The sequence below is a fragment of the Carassius auratus genome, unplaced genomic scaffold (assembly GCF_003368295.1).
Source record: "Carassius auratus strain Wakin unplaced genomic scaffold, ASM336829v1 scaf_tig00005124, whole genome shotgun sequence".
Taxonomy (NCBI): Eukaryota; Metazoa; Chordata; class Actinopteri; order Cypriniformes; family Cyprinidae; genus Carassius; species Carassius auratus.
This window is the reverse complement of record NW_020523632.1, coordinates 60,642-85,711: the sequence shown is the minus strand read 5'-3', so window position 1 is coordinate 85,711 and position 25,070 is coordinate 60,642. Positions and strand designations below refer to the sequence as shown.

General features: G+C 35.9%; 1 protein-coding gene across 2 annotated transcripts in view; it reads right to left on the bottom strand.

Moving 5' to 3' along the window:
* LOC113070646 (follistatin-related protein 5-like) overlaps positions 1-25,070 on the bottom strand; it is a 97,861-nt gene that overhangs the window by 22,407 nt on the left and 50,384 nt on the right. For both annotated transcript variants that reach the window (XM_026244036.1, XM_026244035.1), the window contains exons 6-9: positions 17,232-17,398; positions 11,659-11,779; positions 8,424-8,585; positions 6,962-7,096 (exon numbers count right to left, since the gene is read on the bottom strand). In XM_026244036.1, the coding sequence (XP_026099821.1) occupies positions 6,962-7,096; positions 8,424-8,585; positions 11,659-11,779; positions 17,232-17,398 (585 nt within the window). The remainder of the gene's footprint in view (positions 1-6,961; positions 7,097-8,423; positions 8,586-11,658; positions 11,780-17,231; positions 17,399-25,070) is intronic.

The following is a 25,070-nucleotide window of genomic DNA, read 5'->3' as shown; positions in this document are numbered from 1 at the left end:
GCTATGTTTCCAACAGCAGAGTCACATTTCATGCTGCCGGTGGGAGATCAAGCAGTGGTACGAGTTGACTGGGATGGCGAAACAGGTGAGGGCCAGTGTTGGACTCTAATTATGTCTCCAACACAACGGAAAACTAATCAAGACAAATGCCTGGGGTCTGTGTTTCTGCTTTGCCTCTCTGAATCATTCATGGACCTATCAAAGTATTCATGAGTTGAGAATGAAACTCTGCGTCTATCACGAAAATGCTCCATTATGCAAATTCCCCTGGTGGTCCTGCATAATTAAGCAAACATGATTTAATTATGACAATTATGAAGTCTCAATAAGTGAATATGCTATATGACTGAAGGATTTTTTGAAGCAACCTTTACCATATGTGGTGTGTAGCATGTATATGGAAAAAAATACTGTGCATTTGGTAGGTTTGGAGGGTCCTTATTTTGCTGGTATTGCTTTCTTTAAACTTTAATACAAACTCCTACAGTCTTTTGGATATTGAGGTTAATGCCCTCAGGTGTAGGGCACCACCTCAGAGAAGGGCTGATGCTGAAATAGACTCCAGAAAATACATTTGATGATAGAAGGAAAAGAAAATAGCCACTAATTTCTGCCTTAGAGCAGTGATACATAGTGTAAGGTTCAACTGTCCAGGAAAACTATCCTTTAGACACATCTTTGCACACAGGGGATGTGTTCAGCTCAGTCATTACTGACATAAACTAAAAAAATGCAAAAAAATGTTAAGTCACCATGAAACACAAATTATAATATTTGAATATAAAAGTTTTGGGGTGAGTAAACGTTTTTGAAAGTCTTTTATGCACATCGGTGTTCATTAACAACAACAACAACAACAACTATGTAAGTTATATTGTGAAATGTTATACAATTTAAACCATTTTTTTTAATAGAAAACTATTTTATATGTACTTTATTATATGTACTTTATTCCTTCAATGTACAAGACTGGTAACAAGAATTAAGAAGAAAACTATTTTTTTTATGCCGACTTCAGTCACTTGGTATGTTACAACTATGGGCTATATTTATACAAGTATAAACATGAGTTTATAAAGTTTCATCCAACAACATCAATTCTCTCATTCATTCATTCACTCTCAAGCTGCTCCAAATCTATTTGACCAGTTTTTTTCCATGCAACCCAAATGCCTTACATGCCATCACAATGGATGGATTCTGAAGCATTCAAACTTTGCAAAAGTATATACAGTTTAAAAGTGATCTGTATGACGTATGTGCTATTTGAACTTTTCCAAAGTAATACAAAAGCAGACCAATTTACTGAAACCAGCTGTGTCAGTTTCGACTAATTGTAGTGAATGAAGTGTTCAGGCAAGTATTCTGAACTACTCTAACACTATTCATAAAAACTATCTAAAAAGAAAGGAAAGGGCCACATACTATGCATTGTTTATATATATATTTCTCTTGTTTAGGATAGAGCTCTGCGCACTTATCCTTAAATTATATCCCAGCATGCAATGGCAAAGAGATGCCGACACTGTTCAGACTGTGACAGTGCAGAACACAAAATTACAGTGTGTGAAATTATAAATCTGACAAGATCCCTACAGTAGACTGCCTGATACAAACAAAAAAAGTAGATAAATGGACAAAGTAACCATCACATTTGGCTTTTGGCGAGGCTTTTGCTAACAAGGGTTTCGTGTTTGACTGTGGAGTTGTGGGTACTCAGACATATTGCTTCTCTGCATCTGTTCTTTTATTTGCGTTCACCATCTCTCATGATATCAGCAGAGCAAACATGGGATCCTCTAACTCAACAAGTACACAGCTGCAGCAGACCACCGGGAGATCAGCACTACTATTGTTTGTATGTTTACAGCAGGTGGTGTTTATCTGACAGCCTTAAATACTTGGCCAGTATTTTTTCCCCCTTGACAAGACAGCAACAGCATATAGTCTCTCTTGTTCATAGATGATGAGCACAATCACACCTGAGTGCTTCGCATCACCCCAGGCTCAAATCACTTGTCTGTTTAAATCGTCCTCAGTTCACATCTGCTTACATTTCCGCTAAAAAAAATTCTTCTGGGACCAGAAATGTACTCAAATAATTAATGATAGCAACTTGCGGCAGGATTTGCTTCACAACTTAATTGAACCAGAATGTTTGCATTGTTTTACAAGAGAGACTATTGTTTGGTGCCGGACTATTAATGTCTAAAGGTGAAGTGTGTAGCCCCTTCTCCACAAGCAGTATTAAACAACGATTATTTTGTTATTTTGAACTTTTTAATTAAAAAATAATCTGCATCCTCAAAAAGATTAAAGTCTGCATGAACCGGATGTTGCTGCCGATTGGATTTCAGTATAGTGATGTATTACCAACTGAAACGGAATATTGAGTGGAGGCCGGGGTTTTTATTTTTGCGCTCCCTCTCTCATTTCTCACTCACAGCAAATTAATAGTAGGAGGGGTGTGATTAGACATATTCTGCCCAATCCATCAAACTGACGTCATAAGAGAAGGCATGCTATTCCAGAGCGGAAGCAAATGATCAGAATTTAATTAAAGATTACCAAGACAATTGTTTTCAGAGGATTGACTTGCACAGATTAATTGTTGACTTTAAGACTAGCAATCTGCGCAAAAAAAATATCTTAAATTTTGATTTAATGCAGATTTTAAGCAAAACAAGTTTTCAACATGAATAAAATGAAAAAGAAAAAAATTTCTCGAGCACCAAATCAACTTGGAACGATTCCTGAAGGACCATGTGACTCTGAATAGTGTATATAGTGTATATTTAGCTTTATAAGATATTTTACAATATATTATAAAATATTTTTTTATTTTTAATAAATTAAAAAACAGTAAATACTAATTTAACTGTGATAATATGCACTATATTTACCTATAATTTACTATTTATTTTTTTTTTTTAATTAAATGCAGCTTTAGTGAGCATAAGATACATAAAAAAAAAATTCTTATTGGTTCCAAACTTTTAATGTGTAATGTCCATATAAGAAGTCAACATGTTGGCCTGAATAAAAGAAACACAGCAACAATTGAAAATGTCAGCTATAAAACTTAATGTGTTGTTGAAAAAAAAAAAAAACAATGCCTTTTAACAGTGAAAAAATACACACTTCAACTTGAGGCCATTAGAAACAAAACCGGAAGACTTTTACTCAGTGGCTCTTTAGTTTTACTCAGTGGGTCTTTAAATGTTTTGGCGGACATCCAATTTTATGATCTCTAGAGCACCATGGCTGGGCTGAAGGACACTGTCTGACCTGTAAAGCTTGAGGAGAGAGACAGAGAGAGGACCAAGATTATTATCTCCCCCTCTGAGTGCAGTGTGTTTTCCTCCACTGACCTGTAGAACAGCTCTGACCCCAATTGCTAATGGCTGTCCACCAACTTCACCTTGTTTTGCCCTTTAGATGTGCGATTACTTTTGTCACACGCCCCTACAACCTTTCAGAAGCTGTAATCCTCACTGTACATTCAACAACCAACATACAACTTTGTGCTATGAGTCCTAGTTTTTATTGCTCTGTATCAGTGGTCGTCTTGTGTAACCAAACCTCAGTGGAAGCTAATTTTAGGCATGCACTTTGCTGTATAAAAACCACATCTCCCATTCATAAGTTACACAGCAACAAGGACAAATTCATTACACAAAGCTGAAGCAGCCGGCTAAAGGATCATTGATATCAATAAGAACAATTTTAAATGTAGTGCTTGGGCACAAGTTGGAAATGTATTTGCCGGGCTGGTGCGCTCTGTGGAAGCAGGGAGCCGTGTATCATCTCAGGCTTATGAGTTCAGACCTGCCGTTGCAGGAATAATGCAAGTGGAAACCCCAGCTGACAGTGCAGGATTGTTCCTCTCATGCCCAATGAAAGCAACAGCACAGACTATCAAATCCAACAGTTTAGCCCAGTTTTAACACAAGAGACGTATCAGAGATACTCGTGACACACACTAATGCATTAAAAGAACAGTTTACGCCAAATTTAATTATTCACTCACCTTCATGTTGATCAAATCCTGCATGACCTTTTTTCTTCCGTGGAAGATTAAAGAATTATAAATAATTTAGCTGTATGCACTTTGCAGTTAATAATGCAATGAATAATGATTCAACAGTGAAGCAAAGGCGCCATTAATGTATCATAAAAGTGGTCCATTTTACTTACGCAAGCTATACCATAGCTTTGTGTGTAAAACAAGTCTTCAATCATAGAACATGTTGATGCCCTAGATCTCCTAGAGAAAACTCTAATCATTATTTTAAGTCAGTAATTCTAATATTAAGACTCAGTAATTCAGTTTCAGCTCACTGTATGACAGTGCTGTTACTGTTAACAAAAACTAAAACTATTAAAATCATTTTCGATAACTGAAATAAAGCTGTAAGCATTGCAAGCATTTTAATTAACATGAAATAATGTAAATCATTAGATAATACGTTCATTAGGAAACATTAATAAGCACATAATCTCACATTTCTATTTGAATATATTAACTAATGATCAGTTAAGCATAATATAATTAATATTTGTTATTGATAAAAAATAATAATATTATAAAAGCATTACTATGGTTACACTTTATTTTTAAGGTGTCCTTGTTACAGAGTAATTGTACATTTAAGTACTGACTAAGAAATATTAATTGACTATACAGTGGGGACCGAAAGTTTGGGCACCCCTTGCAGAATCTGTGAAAATATGAGTAATTTTCAAAAAATAAGAGAGATCATACTAATGATATTTTGTTATTTTTTATTTAGTACTGTCCTGAGTAAGATATTGTACATAAAATATTTTAACATTTATTCCACAAGACAAAGAAATTGCTGAAATTATTAATATAACCCCACTCAAAAGTTTGGGCACCTTTGGTTCTTAATACTGTGTTCTGTTACCTTCTGTTTTGTGATGGTTGTGCATTAGTCCCTTGTTTGTTCTGAACAGTTAAACTGAGCAGCGTTCTTCAGAAAAATCTTTAAGGTCCTGCAGATTCTTCAGTTTTCCAGCATCTTTACATATTTGAACCTTTTCCAGCAGGGACTTTATGATTTTGAGATGCACCTTATCACACTGAGGACATTTGAGGGACTCAAACACAACTATTTAAAAAGATTCAAACATTCACTGATGCTCCAGAAGGAAAAAAGATGCATTAAGAGCTGGGGGGTGAAAACTTTTGGAATTTGAAGATCAAGGTAAATTGTACTTAATTTGTGTACCGGGAAACATACAAGTATCTTCTGTTGCTTACGAAGGGCAGAACTAAATGGAAAACAATTATATTTCAACAAAATAAGACAAATTTGGCCATCTTCATTGTGTACAAATGATTTGCTATATCACGCCTATGAGAATATTCTTTAACACAGCGATCATAGAAATCATATTAGTCTGCTTGAGGAGAAACCATGAGTGAGACGGTCTACAGCGAGTGTTGATCCAGACAGCTGGCGGAGTTCACCTGTCAGAGAAGAGATCAAGGGGTCTGGATGAACTGACTCCAGATCAGTGGGCAGAGCAATAGAGAATCTGTGTAAATACTGTCATCCATTATGCATGCGCACAGACAGCACTGGCTCAGGCTCTGTGACCTGTGAGGAAACCATGGCCTTCTGTGTGCACTGTGCATTGCTCGATCAAATCTCGCTAAACTACAATAGCTAGACCCCTGAACTCGGTCTGAGGACTACATATCCCAACACCTCCACAAAACCATTACAGAAAATGTGACCGATGAGTGTATGGTGACCTGTGAGGTTACTCTGCATCCTTCACTGCCCACAACTTCATGGCTTCAATACAATAAACCTGACTGTATCCATAAGCATTTATATAAATGCACATATACGCTACTATTTAAAAGTCTGGGGTCAGAAATGAATACTTTTATTCAGCAGGGACACATTCAAATGATCAAAAGTGACAGTAAAGTGTACTGTGTGTATATATATATATATATATATATATATATATATATATATATATATATATATATATATATATACACACAGGGGTGCACATAAGTGGACATAAAAAAAAAGTGTTATATAAATATGCGTATGGTTGACAGCTGTTAATGCACAATTACTTTTTTACATCACAAACTGTACTATATAAGTTTTATTTTCAACCTGAAAGCATAAATCTAGGCTATTCCATGCAGTTTTCAAAGCACAATACAAAACTGTGACATTCATCCACTGACATTCTTTAAAAAGCAGCGCTAAATCCAGAAGCACGTATAATTACTTGCCGGCAACCTGCCAAAATAAAAATGCTGATTTTAAGTTTGAATATGATGAAACCGCTTTTGTTCATTTATTTTTAGATGCTTTTTTTCCCAAAGCAAATTAAAATTGGGGAATACATAAAGCGATTCTTCTTAAAGAGGCAAACAAACAAAGTACTAGTAAATATTAGCATCTTTTTTTTTACGTTTATTTACTATAAGTAAATGCATTTGTATTTAATAATAGGATTGCATTTTATTTAAAATAATATTATAACACAGTATTATTTAGTTTATTTACTATGTTTTAATAAAAAAAAATAAAAAAAAATAAAGTGTTATAATATTATAACTATTATTAATTCATTTGTTATAGTTGCATTTAATGGGTCACAATATACGCAGTGTGAGGACCAAACCAAATCTACAGGTTCTCTTCTGAGAAAATGATGTGCACCCCTATATATATATTTTAACATTTTTATAACATTTTAATACATGTGCCATAAAACTGCTGACAAATATTGAAATATCTGGCCTCTGGGACTCTTCTTCCATATTGCATCTCCTTCTGTTATTATCTATAGTTTTCTGAAGCTTATAAACTATTAACGTTCAGTCTGATGAATAATGCAAAGAAACAGGGAGTGAAGTTCCATCATAAGGACAGATGGGCTGTACTTCATGACTTATACATACACGTTTTCCGAGCGGAGTCCTCCACGAATAGAGAAGAAATGTCCTCGTCCACTCCTGCTTCATTACGGGCGATGCAGGTATAGGCACCGGTGTCCTCGAAATGGACGTTACTGATGTGCACCTCGCTCTCATTAGCTGGAAAGGAAAAAAGAAAAGCCTGAAGTGAACTTTTCCACCATCACTTCTAAATTACTTGAGAATGAAACAGTTCTATTTATGTAAGTTCTTCTAATGGGATGGTAAGAAATGTGTTTGATATCGGCTTAAACATTTATAGTGTTCTCAAGTTGTCATGTTAGCTTTAGTCTGAACAGCCGACGTCGGAGGAATGTTTGTTGAGGAGAGGCCCCACAGGGGGGATTGTGGGATTGAGTAAAGATCTAGATCATGACAAACACGTCAGTCACTGCTACAGTGCAACCAGCAGGCATCAAGGCTAAATAAAGCTGCTTCACAATGACAAGATCAACGATGGCTTTGTGTAAAGATATGGGTACATTTTTTTGTGAAAATGTGAAATCTGCTAGTCTAAAGCTTTTGTTGAGGATAGAGAACTGTATTGTCATTAGACTTGGGAATTCCCTGAATTCTAATTCAGAACTGGTTATATTTTAATCCTGACAGAGTTTTCTTCACTACTTATTTAGCGTTGCATTAACCACTACTGAATCTACAATGCCAAACAGACCAGAATGGATGGATACACAATAAATTACTCTTATGAGTCTGTTCTTTTTAGTGATTTAAACACTTACACTTACAACGGTGGGACTAAATGTTCATAGAACAACATCATGCATTTGTCAGTAGTTTATTTACTCAAATGCAGAATAAAATGTTACTACATTTTAAAAAGTTTGGGATCAGTAAAACATAATACATAATAAAAAAACATCTAATAATTATATCTTATGCTAATCAAGGCTGCATTTATTTGATCAAAAATACAGTAAAAACAACATTAATATGGAATATTATTACAAAATTATTATTATTATTATTTTTACATTTTAACATAGCTTAAAATGTATTCATCCAATGCAAAGCTGAATTTCAGCATAATGTTACATTATAAAATATAATAAATAAATATAAATGAGTAAAAAGTGTTACAAACCCCAAACATTTGAAGGGTAGTGTATACTTAATATCACATCTAAAAAACTGTGAAAAGTCATTAAGAAGTATGTTTTAAAACACCTTTATTATTAAAATTCCATATTTCATTAGGCAGTGGAATTGAATTTTCATTCTAAATATTTATTTCTTAAATAAACTAAAAAGCCCTTGAATAGGACCATTAGGAACCATAAATTAAAAATTATTCAATTCTTTATGATTCCCATTCATAATAGTCACATACAATCCATCTGTGTGGATCCATAATTCCATAAAATCCATAATTAGCAGCATTACTGTTTCAGTCATAAGAATTACATTTCAATGGATTATTTGTTTGTACCCTGAAGTGTGAGTTGCTTGGAGAGTTTTGTGGTGATGTCCATGCCGTTCTTCAGCCATGAGAGTTGTGGGTCGGGGATGCCCTCAGCGTAGCACCGCAGACTGGCTGTGACCCCCGGCTCACGTGCCTGGCTCTCTGGATACACCCGAATAACAGGGGGCACTATAAAAAAACAAACAAAAAATACAAAACAAGAAAGGACAGATTTGTAAGCAAAGTGAATGGATCAACAAATAAACAACATCCTGAATAGTAGGAATAGCAAAATATATTTTTTCCTTTTAATTACAAGAACATATTTGTTTGCCTTTTGACTTTCAAAAATCCTCTATATGCCATGAGATCATCACGGAAACTCAAATGAGCTTGAGAGGATGGTTGCCAAATTGTCATTAATTATTAAATAAAGATTACTCTTAGAAAAAATAAATACTAATATGGACAACAATAATAAGCATCTGGATTTAACCAGATTTTTACTTTATTTAGAACTCTATATGAGAGGAAATGGGAGAAATGTTTGGACAGCAGTGGCGGGGGGCACCATTTTGTAACAAAAGGGGGTTAATTTAATGAAATGCTTTGCTTCAAGGCACAGGGAGTAGAATCTGAGTCTTAAGCTCCCTGGGACTATTTACTGTGGAGTTTCACTCACGATTGGAAAGCAGAAATCATTTAGTGTAAAAATTGCGAGCTCAGGCCCTTGTGGTGTTCCAAGATCAGCTCATTGGTAATAAACAGATTATGATAAACAGTAAACCACGTGAAAACAAAGCCATGCATGATTGAAATGTATAAAAGCATGTCAGCATATATGTGATACAGAGTTTGAGAAAGTAAAAGCATATCATATCTATTTCAGCAAGGGTGTGATTTACCTACAGCACCTGACCAGCAGCCTTGTGTCTACAAGTTATAAAAAGTAAGGACACCCTATTGTATTCCATGTTTTTCCTCATCGGGACAAAATATAAAAATTAGCAGGCTCATTCCAGGTCTTAAAATTTGGAAAATTAAACTTCAGATGAACAACAACACATGGCATATTGCACTGTGTCATTGTTTATTTAACAAAGTGGAAAAGCAATGGGTGACAAAAAATATGGGACAAGTATGGCATGTTTGGAAGGCTTGTCAAGAGAAAGCTTCTTCAATCTAAAAAAGCATGGTAGCACGGTTTAGGTTTGCAAAGTTGCATCTGAACAAACCATAAGTCTTCTAGAATAATGACCTCTGAATAAATTATACCAAAGTGAAGATGCTTGGCCATAATGCACAGCTGCTGTTTGGTGAAAACCTAACAAGCATATCAGCATAAACAGCTCATACCAAAAGTCACACATGCTGGTGGAGGGCTGATGATTTTGGGCTTGGTTTGTAGCCACAGGACCTGGGCACCTCACAGTCATTGAGTTGACCATGAACTCCTCTGTTAATATTTAGAATATAAAATATTCTAGTCAAATGTGAGGACATCCGTCCAACAGTTCAAACGTTGGTGAAGATTGGGTGATGCAACAGGAAAATGATCCCAAGCAGACCAGCAAATCTACAACACAACGGCTGAAGAGAAAAGAATCAAGGTTCTGCAAAAGCCCAGTCATAGTCCAGAGTATATATACACTTGAGTCGTATATTGTTCATACAACTCAAGTGTTTTGATGCCATAAAAATAGCTGTGTGAGGAAATATCTTCAACCAAAACTCTGATATGGCCAAAAAACAAACAAACGAGCAAGCAAACAAACAAAAAAAGCCATATGGATTTGTTTTTTTACTAAGCTCAACCTAGAAAAGGTAAAAATCCTTACTAAATGACTTTTCTTTCTGTGTGTAGATGTTTCTATGTGTAACTGAATCTATCTTTGTGTGTATTTTATTACCTGGGGATCGACTTGAGATTGTCCCCTGTGTGAAACGCATCAAAGCTGACAGCTCTATCACAAAATTCTCATGGCCCCTTGTCTCCTCCAATCTCCCTCCTTTTATTCCTCCGCCCGCATTTTCTTTGTTTTCCCCAGTGTTGATTTTCTGTGAGAATAAGCAAGTGCCTTGGCTTGGCAGCGTGTAAGTCCACCATCACTGGACCGGATAAATTCTCTGTGTGTATTTGTTCCTCCGTGAAATTGAGAGTCAGATTTATTAGTTTATGTTTGTCTTTGTCTCTCTTGGTGTGCGGACGTGTCCATTACATGCGGCAGCGAGAAGTGTGTGTTATTCTGGAGCTTGTGTATGTGCGTCAGTGCTGATGAGCTTTCAGTGTCCTCGATTAGAGTTTCCTCTCCATTTCACCACCTCGGAGACTCAGCAGGTCTCTGTGAACCTGTCCGACCCTTTTCATTTCCCCAGCTTACACCGCTCTCATACATCTGTGTGCTCTTTAGGGTCTTTAAAAATAACAGAAAATGACACCCACACCCATTCACACTATATATGTATACAGTATACATACTCATACATACATAACAGAGATAGGCTTCGCAGAGTCTTATTAATATTTTTCTTTCTTTCTTTTTTACGTTTATTATATTCACCTCAGTTAGCAATCAAACAAACCCCTGGCTGGAAAACAAAGCAACATGATTAGATTGTCATTATTATAAATGATAAAAGGCTCTAAGGACTACAAATGAAAACCAAAAGGTTGGTGGTCATTTACGTGTGCCATGCAGGACATTAATTAAAAACTGTTTGTCTGCTATAAAGAAATAGAAATGCTTTAGCTCAAATTAAACTACACAGATAAAAAAAAAAAAAAAAACTGACTGAGGACTCTGAAAAAAATAAAACCAAGCAATACTCCAATCCTTTTGGTCACCCAGAAGCATAATTAAGGAAAGCACTAGTGCCCTTGTTACTTAAAACACAAAAAGGGCACATGTATCATCTCCTAATTAATTTCCAATTTCATCACAGATCTGACCACGATTAATTGCTAGGCAACAACTTTGGAGGCATGTTCAATTTTTTTTTTTTTTCACAGCATGGAATGTGAGTGTGGTATACAACATGCCACATACAATGTACATGTATGCATGTGATTACAATGCAAGCTGTCAAGTTGTGTTGTGTGCTTGAAGTGAACATACATATTGAGTGAGCTACAGTAAAGTGCATGTTTCATTTTGGATTCCATTCATTATTTCTTTAAATCCAATGCTTATTATACAGCTCTCTGGAAAACATGATTTTGATTGGTCAATAATGCAAGTGAATGCGCTCGTACATTACATACCATTAACCTGTAGGGTGTGCGTTTGGAAAAGCTGCTCGTAGCCGTCTACATGGCAGGTGTAGTTGCCCATGTGCGTAGTGGTCACCTTGGTAATGTACAGTGATCCATCATCTCCGAAATCCTGTTAAAAATACACAAAACTACCATCACCATGACCTTACAGAGTGAAAGATTACGACACACAAGTGCAAACAACAGCCCAGAGCTGGAAATGTCAGAGTGTGGTCCTATAATCAACGTTAGCTTGAATGCATTAATCTGCAAATAAAAATGTTGAAGCGCAATCAAGCATCCAGATACTGGACTGCTGAGAGAAAAGAGAGCAGCTTGCGGTAACACTCTGTGACACAGTGAAAAGAAAACACAGAGGGACTGAGAAAGAAAAGGAGAATGAGGATAGTTAAAAAACAGGGTAATCAATAGGAGCAGATTGTATCGGACATTAGCATCAGTTCTGCTGCAGGCCGTCATTAAAGCTCTACACACACCATTTATTCGCCTCACACTGCTTCTAAGAAAAACAACAAACTTAAAGGTACAGTTCAGCCAAAAAAATCTACATTTTGTCATCATTTACTCACCCAGCTGCTTTGTGTATGGCTTTCTTACTTCCGCAGAACACAAAGGAATGAAAATAATTGTTTTTTGTCCAACTGACTTTCATTGCTTGGTGCTCTGCTGATGAAAGAAAGTGAATAAATAATAGAATTTAAATATTTTGATGAACGCTCTCTTTAAAATGGGAGCAAGAGAGAAATTGAGCCACAGTGTATTTATGGAGAATTTAGAGAACATAAAATGTAAATTAGGTCTACCAACTGATAAAAGAATTACATACTGAAAATAAGCAAATAATTAGGGCTGCCAACTGATAAAATAATTATATATTGCAAATAACTGCATATGATACTTGTTAAGAAAATCCCCCAAATTAATATGCTGTCTGGGATGACATGAAGAATCAGAAGAAAACAGAGACAGACTAAATCCAGAAGATCTGTAGCAACATCCCTAAGACGGTTCAAGAATCAAGCTACCTGAAAAACTGTGCAAGAGCACTTAGGGCAAACACTGCTTTAAACATGATGGGTGGTCACACAAAATGTTGATAAGTTAATCAAAATTTATGGCATCATTTTTGAAAGCACCCTCACTTTACAGCATTTTTACACAAGTGCCTAAAACATTTCAAAGTAATGTAGCTTTGTAGGAAGATTTCTTCAAGCATCTTGGAGATGTTGCCCGTGCTCTTCTGGATTTAGCCTGTCTCAGTTTTGTCATTCCAGACAGACTGGAGGATGGTGAGATGTGGCTATGGCTGTTGTCAGACTCCTTCTGCATACTGGATTATTACAATTAATGGCAAAAGGAATGTCTGGAAATGTAAACTGATATTTCTACTGACACACTACAGCAAAAGATAGAAATAACTGACTTTAAACCATTTTTTTGTTGATGAAAATACTTTTGGAACTATTCAAAGGCATTGTGGACACTATTGTGCCAGACAAAGTATTTAGACATTAAAAATTCTGTTTCTACATAGCCACATAGTTCTAACAGCACAATCAAGGAAAAACAGCAGTTTGGCTGTGTGTTAATATGCACCAGTAAGGATGTAAAACTCTGCTCACTACAGGCCATGACCTTGATCATGCAAATAAACAAGCCCCTTTCCTCACAATGTGCTCTTAACGAGTGAAAACAGCGGTACAGTAAAAGAGCATTTTAAAAAGAGGCAAAACAGAGGAGCCTCTGAATATGAAATAAAATCAGATTGCGCCAGTCATTTGAAAGTCTAATGATTAGAATAGAAAAAAAAGAAGAACGAGTGCGTAAAGCAACAAGCAGCATCAAAGACAACAAAGGCTGAAGAGAAACGCCATCAATGTCCAAACAAAACCCAATGAAGCTAATGTATTCAAACGCCATTGTTTTTACAAGGTCAGATGGATTCAAGGACAATTCAGATGGTTCTGATTAAATATGTTAATTTTGATTAGGCTGCAGAATGATGCAGTAAGACTGTAAAAACTTGAACACATGTATGCACACAAAGCCATAGTGAATGTGGGAGAGATAAACTGTAAATAGTGATGCAACTAAGTTACACTTAGTAGCATAACAATAACTCGTTTTCTACCTAATGAATCCCAGTGTAGAATGATGGTACATTACTGGTTTTAACATGACATTATATTATGCATGGAACTTTAAAACCAACCAGACAATGATTTTACAGCTACATATTTAGTTAAATGTTGCCGTTTCCATATTATAGTAACTATAATTCATAACCTAATACAATTGTTAATTTATTTAAAACTATCAGTTTCAACATATTTCCTCCACGCTGGTTTGGAGTGTATTTTATCGAGGATATGATATATGGCAAACCACTGCAAAAGGCTAGGATATGGCATCTTAACCCTCATGGTAAATGAACAGGGAAATAGGATGTCCTGAAGAAGCGCTGAAGAGTGCAAACCACCAGCTCCTTCATTTCCCTTGACTCTGAACCAGCTCAATAGTGCAGGCACCTTAACCTGGTCTTCAGATTTGTGAGTCACCGAGGGTTAACTGTGGTGTTAGAAGTGATTAGCTTCAGGGTTCTATCACTGTAGCAGCTAAAAGGGTTAGTTCACCCAAAAATGAAAATTAGCTAGTGTTTTACTCACCTCTCGAGGCATCTTAAGTTTTTATGACTTTCTTCTTACAGACGAATCCAGTCAGTGTTATAAAAAAAATTGTCCTAGCTATTCCAAGCTCTATCATTGCAGTCAGCTGGTGTTTCTGTTGAACAGTCCACAAGTCGTCAAATAAAGTGCGCACATGAATAAAGGTGAATAAAGGCCTCCTGTAGTGAATCCATGTGTTTTTCTGTTAAAAAAAAAAATCCATATTTCAAATGCAATAAACACTTTCTTTCACTTACGTTATCTGTCATACGTGGAAGCTATTCCGTTCCATTCCGGGCAGATGACGTAAGACATCTGTGCTGCTTGATTAGTGATAAATTAGAAACAAAAACTGAGGATTTGAAAAGAAAACTGTCAGAGGATTTTGATGTAAACCAAGAGGAGACTGGTTTTCCTTTGCGAAAGTAAGGAAACTTTGCTTCCTTTGCTCCTATAAACAAACTCGTGAGACTAGCATATCTCAGAGGCGTACACACTGTGCATACATGCCCCCGGTTTCTGCGTATAACAGATAATGAAAGTGAGAGAAAAGTGTTTATTACATTTGAAATATGGATATTTTTCTTACAAAAATGTTTATTATGAATGCGCGCAATTTATTTAACATCCTGTGGACTTTTCAACTACAACACCTGCTGACTGGTATGATAGCGCTTGGAATAGCCAGGGCAATTTTTTATATAAATTCGACTGAATTACTCTGAAAGAAGAAAGTCATATACACCCAGGATGCTTCAAGGGTGAGTAAAACATAGTCTAACTTTCATTTTTGGGTTAACAAACCCTTTAAAGGCATGCAGACCCAAAAACATAACCCTACCTGAGAGGGCATCTGCAGAAAAGAAATCAATCCAAACAAAAACCTTTCAGTCTCAAGAATGATTTTAGGTGCAAAAGTGAAAATGTCAACATGCAAAGTTAAATGCTGGTTTTTCTATTTTATCTTTTATCTTTTTGAGGAATGTTGAAAGGGAAATATACAGTCTGGAGGACAATGGTGTGAAACTATATGCTAGCTCAAACAATTCTTCCTGCTGATCCTTATTAATGGTTTACCCACAACTTCTACCTTAGTCTCTAAATCCTCTTCTTTTGTTTAATGTATTCAGTGAGCAGTTCATAATAATGGGCATGTGGTGGTCTCAGTTGCGTCCCATGACACAATGCTCAGCAAGAGCCCTCATTTTCAGCACATTAATGTGTGGAAGATGCTTCCTTAGATGAAGATGGGATTCACTAAACTTAATGAAATTACCTCTAACTATACAGTTCTTGGATTAATGATGTTCTCTCCGACAGCAGACTTAAACAGAAAGAAAGAAATAAAGAAAGCAAGAAAGAAAGAAAGATAAACTATTCATAATAAAAATAAAATTCAGTGAACTTAACATTTCCCCCATCTATACTTGGAAAAAAAAAAGTTAATGCAACATGCCTTGACATGACATGATGACATTAAGTGCTCTGGGAGAACAGGATACCTCAAAGCTACATTAATGTTTTTCTGCATCTTCTGGTTTAGTTCAGCCAGCTCTGCTGTCCTAAAGGATTGTCTATGGCTTTCAGAGCTTTCCTCTGAGCTTTTAGATTATTCATGTAGATGGTACTGTACCATCTTGTGTGCATGTGTGCATGTTCCGGCTGGCTTATATCGTGGTAGTGACTGCAGGTTAAAGGTTCTAGAGATGGATCTTGGCAGCCACAGACTCCTTCCTCATTTAAAGGCCTCATAAACTTTTAATATATTAAGGATGACACAGAGGCTAGTGTTGTCTCGACTGATGAATACCCCAGCGAGCCAAGCATTTGGCTGGTCAAATATACACACTCCCAATAGAAATAAATGTACACTGCAACATAAAGAAGAAAGCACAGATTTACTCGACATTATATTCGGCAAATTTAAAATAAAATAAAAAAATGAAATGAAAGTCAAGGACAATGGAAATGTTCATGATAATATATGGCTAAGATAAACAGTAGTGTTCTGGGAATACAAATTTCCTCTTAGGCAGACGGCACGCTCACAAACTTACATCCACAAATATATTGAACACTTTAATGAAATTGTATTCATTTATGTTAGACAGACTCAGACATTTATGCTAGTTTCTTCCCTGCAGCATATCCCCAGAGAGACATACAATATTGTCTATGCTGCTTTCATTTATTTAAGTACTTCTGTTTAATTCTTTTCTTAACCGTTCTTTTCGTCTTAAATGACTTCATTTCATATTGGCTCAATCAAGCATCATAAAAGACTGCCAAACCAATTTAGTTTCTCTTGAGTATCTTCTCTCTCAATCCTCATTTACACTAATGTGCTTTCTATTGAGCTGTAGCTGTGTTGAGTGATGATGCGTTACAGCGTGAACATTTAAAAACATCACTCATATCTCAATTTGGAATCATGGGGCCATGTTCCATCAGCAAGGGATGGTTAAGGTTATTGTAATAAATATATATTACAGTTGAAGCGTGACACAACTGTAAAACACTTGTAAAACATCCGAAAAGCTCTTATTGTGTTATTTATGGGTTTCTTTGGTGAAATCCCACCTGGTTTGCATCTCGTTCTTTAACGCTAGCTCAACCGAGTTTAAGGAACATTAAGAGAGATGAAGTGAATTAGGTTGAACATCGAATGATCCCACACCATGTCAAATCATTTCAAAACAAGGCCGCTGCAGAACGTGCGTTTGCACTTGTGTGTCATTTTTTAGGCTTGAAAGTGCCGCCACTTGCTTTCAGCAGCTTTAAAAAGATAGCTGATTGAAATGCTTTTTTCCAGAAGGCTTGTACATACACACACTCGACTGGGTAAAAGCAGAGTGTGACGGAGATGAAATAAGGTGAAAGGGATGCGCCACTCACGTTAATGTCCTCCAGCTCCAGCATGTTGAGGGCATGGTTGTTTCGTCTCCAGATGATTGGTGGTCGCTGGTCCCCTGTGATGGCACACGTGAGCACGACACTTTGACCCACTGTTACCGTGGTGACACTCAGTTTCTGGTCTTCAGGAAGGTCGAGCTGATAGACCTCTGAGAAACAACAGGGAGAAAGAGTGGGTTAATATGAGCTCCCCCCCACTGAACACACACACACACACACACACAGAGGCTTTTGCACGTTGACTATTAAAGAATAAAACATGTATTTAAAAAAATACACTATATAGCAATATTAGAGCTGTTCAAACCACTGCTTAAAATTTGCTTTTGCTGATGTGATCAAGTTTTGCTTTTGATATTTACTGTACACAAAGTAACTTTTGTTATTGCTAACTCAAATTTTTACAAAACTAAAACTATTGAAAATCTTTTGGGAATTAAAATAAAGCTTAAATAAAATAAAAAATACAAATATACACTTAATTTACATATATTTATACATATATAAATTCAGTTCTAAATGTAAAATATTAATACATACTATTACTAATTATAATTATCTGTGGGAAGCATGCATGTAATGCCTTAAAATCCTCTCTGCATAGATAGCTCACTAGATAAAAACTTTGAAATGCCAGCTAACCACCTTTCTCATATACAAACAAACTCACACCTGGAGCGGGACAAGGATAGCAAACAAACCCCTGACCCCGAAATCTATTTATGAGCCCCATCAATCAGCTCTGATGCTTCCATGAATCTGACAAGCATCAATACAGCTCAAGTTGCTGTACTGCCCAAGGCAAGCACTGAGATGGCTTTACAGTCTGACTCATAGCTTCATAACACTCTTTATAATGATGTCGATAGGCTTTTTGCTGCTTTAAGAGTGTGTCTCCTGATAGTGTCATTTAGTTTTGAAATTAAGATTTTAATGACAGTAGAAAATAACGGCTGCTCCTACGAGACTTTCAGAAGAAACGCCAACCATACACGACAGTTCATTATGACAGCTTCATTTCAAGTAAAAACCATTCAACTTAACATCTAATTTGAATATAATTATCTCCTCAGTCAAGACTCAACAGTGTCATTCAGTCATAAATAGGATAGCTGTTAAAAGATCCTCAAATATAATTTCTCAGTTTTTTATACAGTATAAAAGGAATAACAGAGCCAGGTGCCAAACATTTCTGGTGGTCTAATTAAGGTAAGGTCGCTTCATTTGCTTTTCAGTGGAGCTGTACCCTGACCTTTTGGGTTAGCCAAGGCCACCCACTCATAAATCAGACAGTGACCAGCCTTTAAATGAGAGAGATCAGAAAAATGTCAAAACGAGGTTGCAAAAAAGAAACATTTCAACACTTAGTAACTATCTATCTACTAACTTAACTAAATTTTCCAGTAGCATCTAAAAAAATAATTCTTTGTTTTTTATTAAATACAGTAATATAAAAAATGAAAAGCCCTCAATAAAGCAGAAAAATACTGCAGATAAAAACATTTTTTTTTTTAGTCCTGCAGTCATCATCTTACGGCAAACTCATTTAAATACTTCATATAATGACATGCTTGCAGTCTTGTAATTTTAAAGTAGCTTCCCCAGTTAAATTGCATTAAATCTTGATTGACTTGATTTCCTTCCCATGATCACGTCAATGACATCTAAAATGGTTTTCCCAGGTATTTTAATTACATTCATGCATAGAGAAGCATACAAGTGGAAAACATAATCAAGCTGCGGCAAAAAATAAATGAGTACATGGGTTGGGGTATCTCAGATGATTATGCAATTAAAGATCCGGGGAATTATAACCAGCTTGCACACAAGACAAACATGCCTCTCGCCTCGCAAACGGCAATTTTGCATTTCAGCGCTGTGCTCTCATTTAAAGCTAATTTACCAGATTAGTCAGTAATGTCTCTTATTCATTGTGTTACTCTCAGCTCATATAGTGGATAACAGCAGTATAGCGCTGGTGCACCTTTAGCAATCCTCATTTAATGCCAGATTCATTCTGCATGGCACACTTTCTGCTTTAGGGAATACTTCCATGGAACAGTTATGAAAGAGGTCTGAGAGTATGCACAATAACACAAATGCATGAGCTTCACTTTTCATGTATTTATCCAGAGATCAGGTCTGTATTAAAGTTTGCTCATTCCAAATCTCTAAAATCTTCCAAAGCCAAATTTACACTGCAAGGGTGACGCATAAGTGCTTCTGAAGCACCATTTAAAGGTCTTTACACAGACTGTTTACACAGAACTTTCTTGTTGCTTACAGTACGAAGTGTTCTTGGTTCCAATCTGTAAAAATATAGTTGCATATATTTTTTAATTAAAAAACGAAACAAAAATCACAGCTCTACAACAGGGTTTGTAAATTAGGAGTGAGGACATCTCTGTTTGCATTCAGTAGAACAGACAGTGAGCCATTGAAAAACGAGACAGCATGTGTCTGAGAGCTGCATTTGTTTTCCCTGACCGATTATGAACGCAACAACTTTCAGAAAAAGCTTCCCATTCCAGCACCTATAATACATGAGCAAAAAGACAAGCTGAAGCATATTTCATGAAGTGGTGTGAACAAAGAGAATAAACTCTTGCTGACTTATCAAACTGGGGCATTTAGAACAGTATGGAAAAATTTATTCTAAAGAATACAGAATACAGGAATGCAGAAATACCAACTCCTAGAATGAATTGTGGGAAACCAAGAAGACTGTTAGACTGTAAATTTCCTCTGCGGTATCGAGGTAAATCTATTTATTCCTTTCCTTATAACCTCATACCTGTCAACCAATCATTTTTTGAGTGTTGTCAGATCATGCCACATTGTCTGGAAATGCCAGTAATGGGGAATAAAACAGCATGACTATCAAATGCAATTTCTCGTGAAGTAACTGCATAGCTAATACACAAAGGCAGCACTTTACTCTTGATATTTCTCTCACATCATTATATTTCCATTTTTGTCTTTATTTACATATTCATTTCTTATTTCTAGTTACAGAGCTTCTGTTTTTTTATGCAAGAAAAGTGGAGATTGTTAACACTCTAAGATGCTATAACAACGTAAGGTGTCATAAAAGTATACAAAATTGATAATAATAAGAAAATGTTTGCACCAACTCAGCAGCACTAAAGACTGCAGTAATAGATGCTGAAAATTTTGCCTTGCCATCACAATAATAAATCAATTTTTTTTATAATATTCAAATATAACAGACTTGTTTTAAATTGTTTTTAAACTGTTTTTTTTTTTTACAGGCGAAACATGAACACATATTGTATTGCACACTGTAAACACAATCAAAGCTTCAAAAAAAGCACGAAAAATGGGACCTTTAACATAAACAGTTGTCACAAGTCTTCAGAAGACTTGCATAAAATATAAATATTAAAGATTTTGTTAAAATGCTTTTGAAATAAAGTTTAAATACATTTGATCAAAAGCAAAGTAAAACCATAATTTTATTACAATTTAAAACAAGTCTGTTATATTTGAATATTATAAAAAAATTGATTTATTATTGTGATGGCAAGGCAAAATTTTCAGCATCTATTACTGCAGTCTTTAGTGCTGCTGTTGTTTTTATACATTGTTTTTATACATTGTTCAGTTGCTGAATATTAATTTAATGTAAATTAAGGTTGCAAACAGGGTGCATATATAAAATTTGAATGATTTGAAATTGAATGAAATTAATTGGATTGCCGAGTATTACACTTCTGTTAAAACGGGTCGTTTTTTGTAGGCAAATTCTGTTAAATATAATATCTCGCTTGGCATTGAACTTGAATTTTATATCTTGAATTTTACAGATATTATTTATACTCTAACTAAAGTTTAAAACATGGGATAACGAAGAACGGGACCTTTAAAATATCCAATGAACATTTTTCATTGAACACAAACACAAATGGTGCTGTCTCATGTCACTTTTGGAGCTTCTAATATGGGTGATCTGTTCTTAAGTACGTATAAACTCTCTCTTCATCTTTTTACCCTGTTGTCCTTGGCAAAAAAATTAAATAAAATAAGAAAAAGACCTTTAATGATTGTAATAAATATAGCGTGAACTGAATAACAGCTTCTCATCAAATCAGGCCATGTGTATGTGTGAGTAATACTCTGACTCCATCTCTGGCTTTCAGTAATATCCTGCCTAGCCATTCAATTACGATATTTTCTGACTTAATAGATTTGGAATTTGCTCCAGGGCAAGCCACTGCGTTTTACAATTCCCTGTAGGATTAAAAGGCAAATGTATTTTTCAGAAAGGATGCAAGATGAGTATTTGTTTATGTGTATGTCAGTAAGAGAAACAGAAATAGAGAACAAGTTTATTAAATGGTATAAAAAAGCCTAAACAAATATGGTGCACTGATAATATCACAATACTGTGAATGATGTATAAAAATATTATGGAAGGTGTTGTCCAGACATTTAATCCTGAGTCAATGTTTGTGATTAATAACAGAACAGTAAGTGGAGGTTTTGTCCCCTCTTTTACAGCACGTGTAGCAGATGAGTAGACTCTTCCTCAGATCTCGAACGTCTCTCATAGCACCAGCGTGGAATTAAACCTGAAGTGTGCAACTGCAGTTTTGATTTAGTTCACACTCTTTTCCATTACAGAGCGGTGATGCTTCTACAGTAGGAGGGGCTAAATCAAAACTCGTGTGAGAAAGCCTATGGTCACTTAGCAACACAATACACTTGTTAGTCCTCTTTCAGTGTTATATACAATTCTGTTCACAACCAGTTTGGTAACAAATGAGTGATAACTGCATTCTTTAAATAAAGTGACTGTGCTAAACATTCAGGACTCTCTCTCTCTCTATATATACGATCAATCAAAGGTTTGAGGTCAGTAAGATTTTTAAAACAATTACTATTTTTATTCAGCAAGGATGTTTTAAACTGATCAATAGTGACAGCAAATACATTTATAATGCCACAAAAGATTGCCTTTTTAAATATTAAATCTGAACTACTTTTGGCTGCAATTAATTTTACAGAACGTGTACTTAAATGTACTTATAGGTTCAGGGTTAGTACCTATTTATTACATAGTTATTGTTTACCCACTATGTACTATAATAATATAATAAGTACATAGTATGTACATGGGGAACAGGACTGTAAAATAAAGTGCTACCCTACTTTTTAACAGAAGTGTAATACTCGGCAATCCAATTAATTTCATTCAATTTCAAATCATTCAAATTTTATATCTGCACCCTGTTTGCAACCTTAATTTACATTAAATTAATATTCAGCAACTGAACAATGTATAAAAACAACTGCAACAAAAAACCCCATTAATAACTGTTTTTGAATGGCACACAACCCTAGAAAAAACAAGACAGTCAGGAGTCATACCTGTTAATAAAAACAACGTAAACCCGAACAATGACTGTGTGAACACAGCTAAAGAGAAAGCAGAGAAAAATCTAGATTTTTTTTTAAAAATGTAAGGATAGATTACATTATATACAATACACATAACACAATATATAAGCTCATCTAGAAGCAACAACATAACCTTTTCAACAAGCAGCGATGCCGTCAAAGGTCTTCAATCTTAATTACCAGCTGCTCTTCCATCAAAAGGTGTGCTCTGCTCTCCGCCCCCATCCACTAGTACATTTATGAGCCTGTAAGACCCCTGTGATAGCTGCAGAATCTTTTAAAAGTGTTGCGCATTGAAGTCAGATGGAATAAAACCTTTACTGTGACCCAATCAATGTGAGAAACAGGCAGTAACAGAAGCTGAAGAAAGGCTGACTTCACACCACCTGTGAAAAACGGCATCTTCATGGCACTTGTCAGTAGGGACGCTGGAGGCCCACTCATATTAGCATGCCATCACACTACGCGCACTTCTAATTGGGCTAATTGTGGCTCGTATACAAGAGGGACTTTGCAGAAAGATGTGGTATCAACACCTGGTTAAATTTGATAAACGAAAGTGCATTTCACACCATATTACAGTGCTGTGAATTAGATCTTTCCATCTCTCTATAAGTTTCCACCTTTATTTTTTCTTTACTTCCCATATGGCATTCTTTAAAAGTCTCTATTGCCTTTCACTGAAGTCAATTTTGTTTCAAGTGAGGCCCTGTTTCTTATCACACAATTCTCCACTGCCAATGATATTGAGCAGCTCCAGTATTTCTCTGTGTGTGAGTGCGTGCGTGTGCATTTGTCTGTTTAGCAGACAGAGCAGGTGGATTGACGTTCTCTCCGGAGGCATATCAGCCTTGACAGATGAAAGGAATGGCATTGTGGGCCGGCGAGGCGTTAAGTAATTGCCTTCTGACTCCACCGGGGGATGTAAATAGTTTGGAGCATGAAGCATACAGATATGCCAATTGAACAAACCAATCATGACAAAGTACCACGCAGATGCACCAATCACAAGTAGGAGCATAAGTAAACACAAGTCAAAAGCAGAAAACTGACTTAAAGTCTGAAAGACCCATTGTTTGCTTTCAAAACTCTCCCAAACAATACATACAATTTTCACAAACAAGTTACTTTACAAAAAATTGGCTTGCACTGAGCAGATTCGTGCAATTCCTGAACAAATCATTTAGTCTAGATTTGTGAAATGGTTCAGCAGGTTAATAAAAAAAAAAAATGGCATGGACGCATGGCAGGACAAGCTTGCAATCAGCATAAGTACTCAAATTTGGAAAACTGTCAAGTTTAAATTGATGCTAAAATATATGCAAGACATTACCAGTCCAAATTTTCTTCATACCCCCAGAGCCTTTGAGATTCACATATGGCGGGAACCGAGCCAGATGAAAAAGATGAGTATACATTAATTGCCACTGCACGGCTATGAATAAACGAGCCACGTATTTAGCCTTAAAACGTGTGAACTACTCAAACTCTTGAGGAGAAATGAAAATGCTCCCTAGAGCCAAAAGCAAGGGCCGGAATCTGAGTAAACACATTAAGCATGTCTCAAAAACCTCTTACAGACCATGTGCTAATTGCTGCAATATGGATTCAAGAGGGCATGAAGAACCCAGACAGCATCTTTCAATACCGTACTTAGATGTAGTGAAATTAGTCAATTTTAAGGCTGTATAATTTATCTACACATTGCATAAGATACCTGCTTTAGATTCTCCTGCCCGCCATCTTACTCTGGAGAAACTAGAGACTCTTCAAACCAAAACTGGACTGTTTCATGCTTTCACGGCCTGTCAACCTTCATCAGGACTGAGATCTATACCCTTGTGACTGATGTACTCCCAGACCTGGAGAGTTTGAACAACACAAGTCAGCGCTGACAAGCTCTGCTCACCCACACATCAGTAAACCCCATCAGGCCAGATTCAACCTTCCTTATCATACCAAAGCATACTAACTCCATCAGAGCGAAAAAAAAAAAAAAAAAACATAGTGTAATTGCCTCCCAAACCAGTCCACCCAGATCAAGATTATGCAAGAGTTATTAAAGTGAATTAAAATGATAAATGATTCATTCAACAAACTATTGTTAGAACCGCAACCGATTATTCAGGTTATTTACAGATAATCAGCTGTAAATCTCTCATTACAATTTCTTGAAACACAGACAAAGTCAGATCAGATGTCTCAATGAATGATGAAGGAATATAGCTGCTCGGTTTCTGACTTGGAAGTCTGCAGCAGGTTACTGAATTATTGACTCATTTTTGTAATACATTATTGATGGGTTGTATAATTGGCCACAGTTTTTGACTGTAAAAGACATTATTATTGCAATTAATCATTTTTAGCTGCATGGAAAGTGTTTGTGTATGAATTGCAATG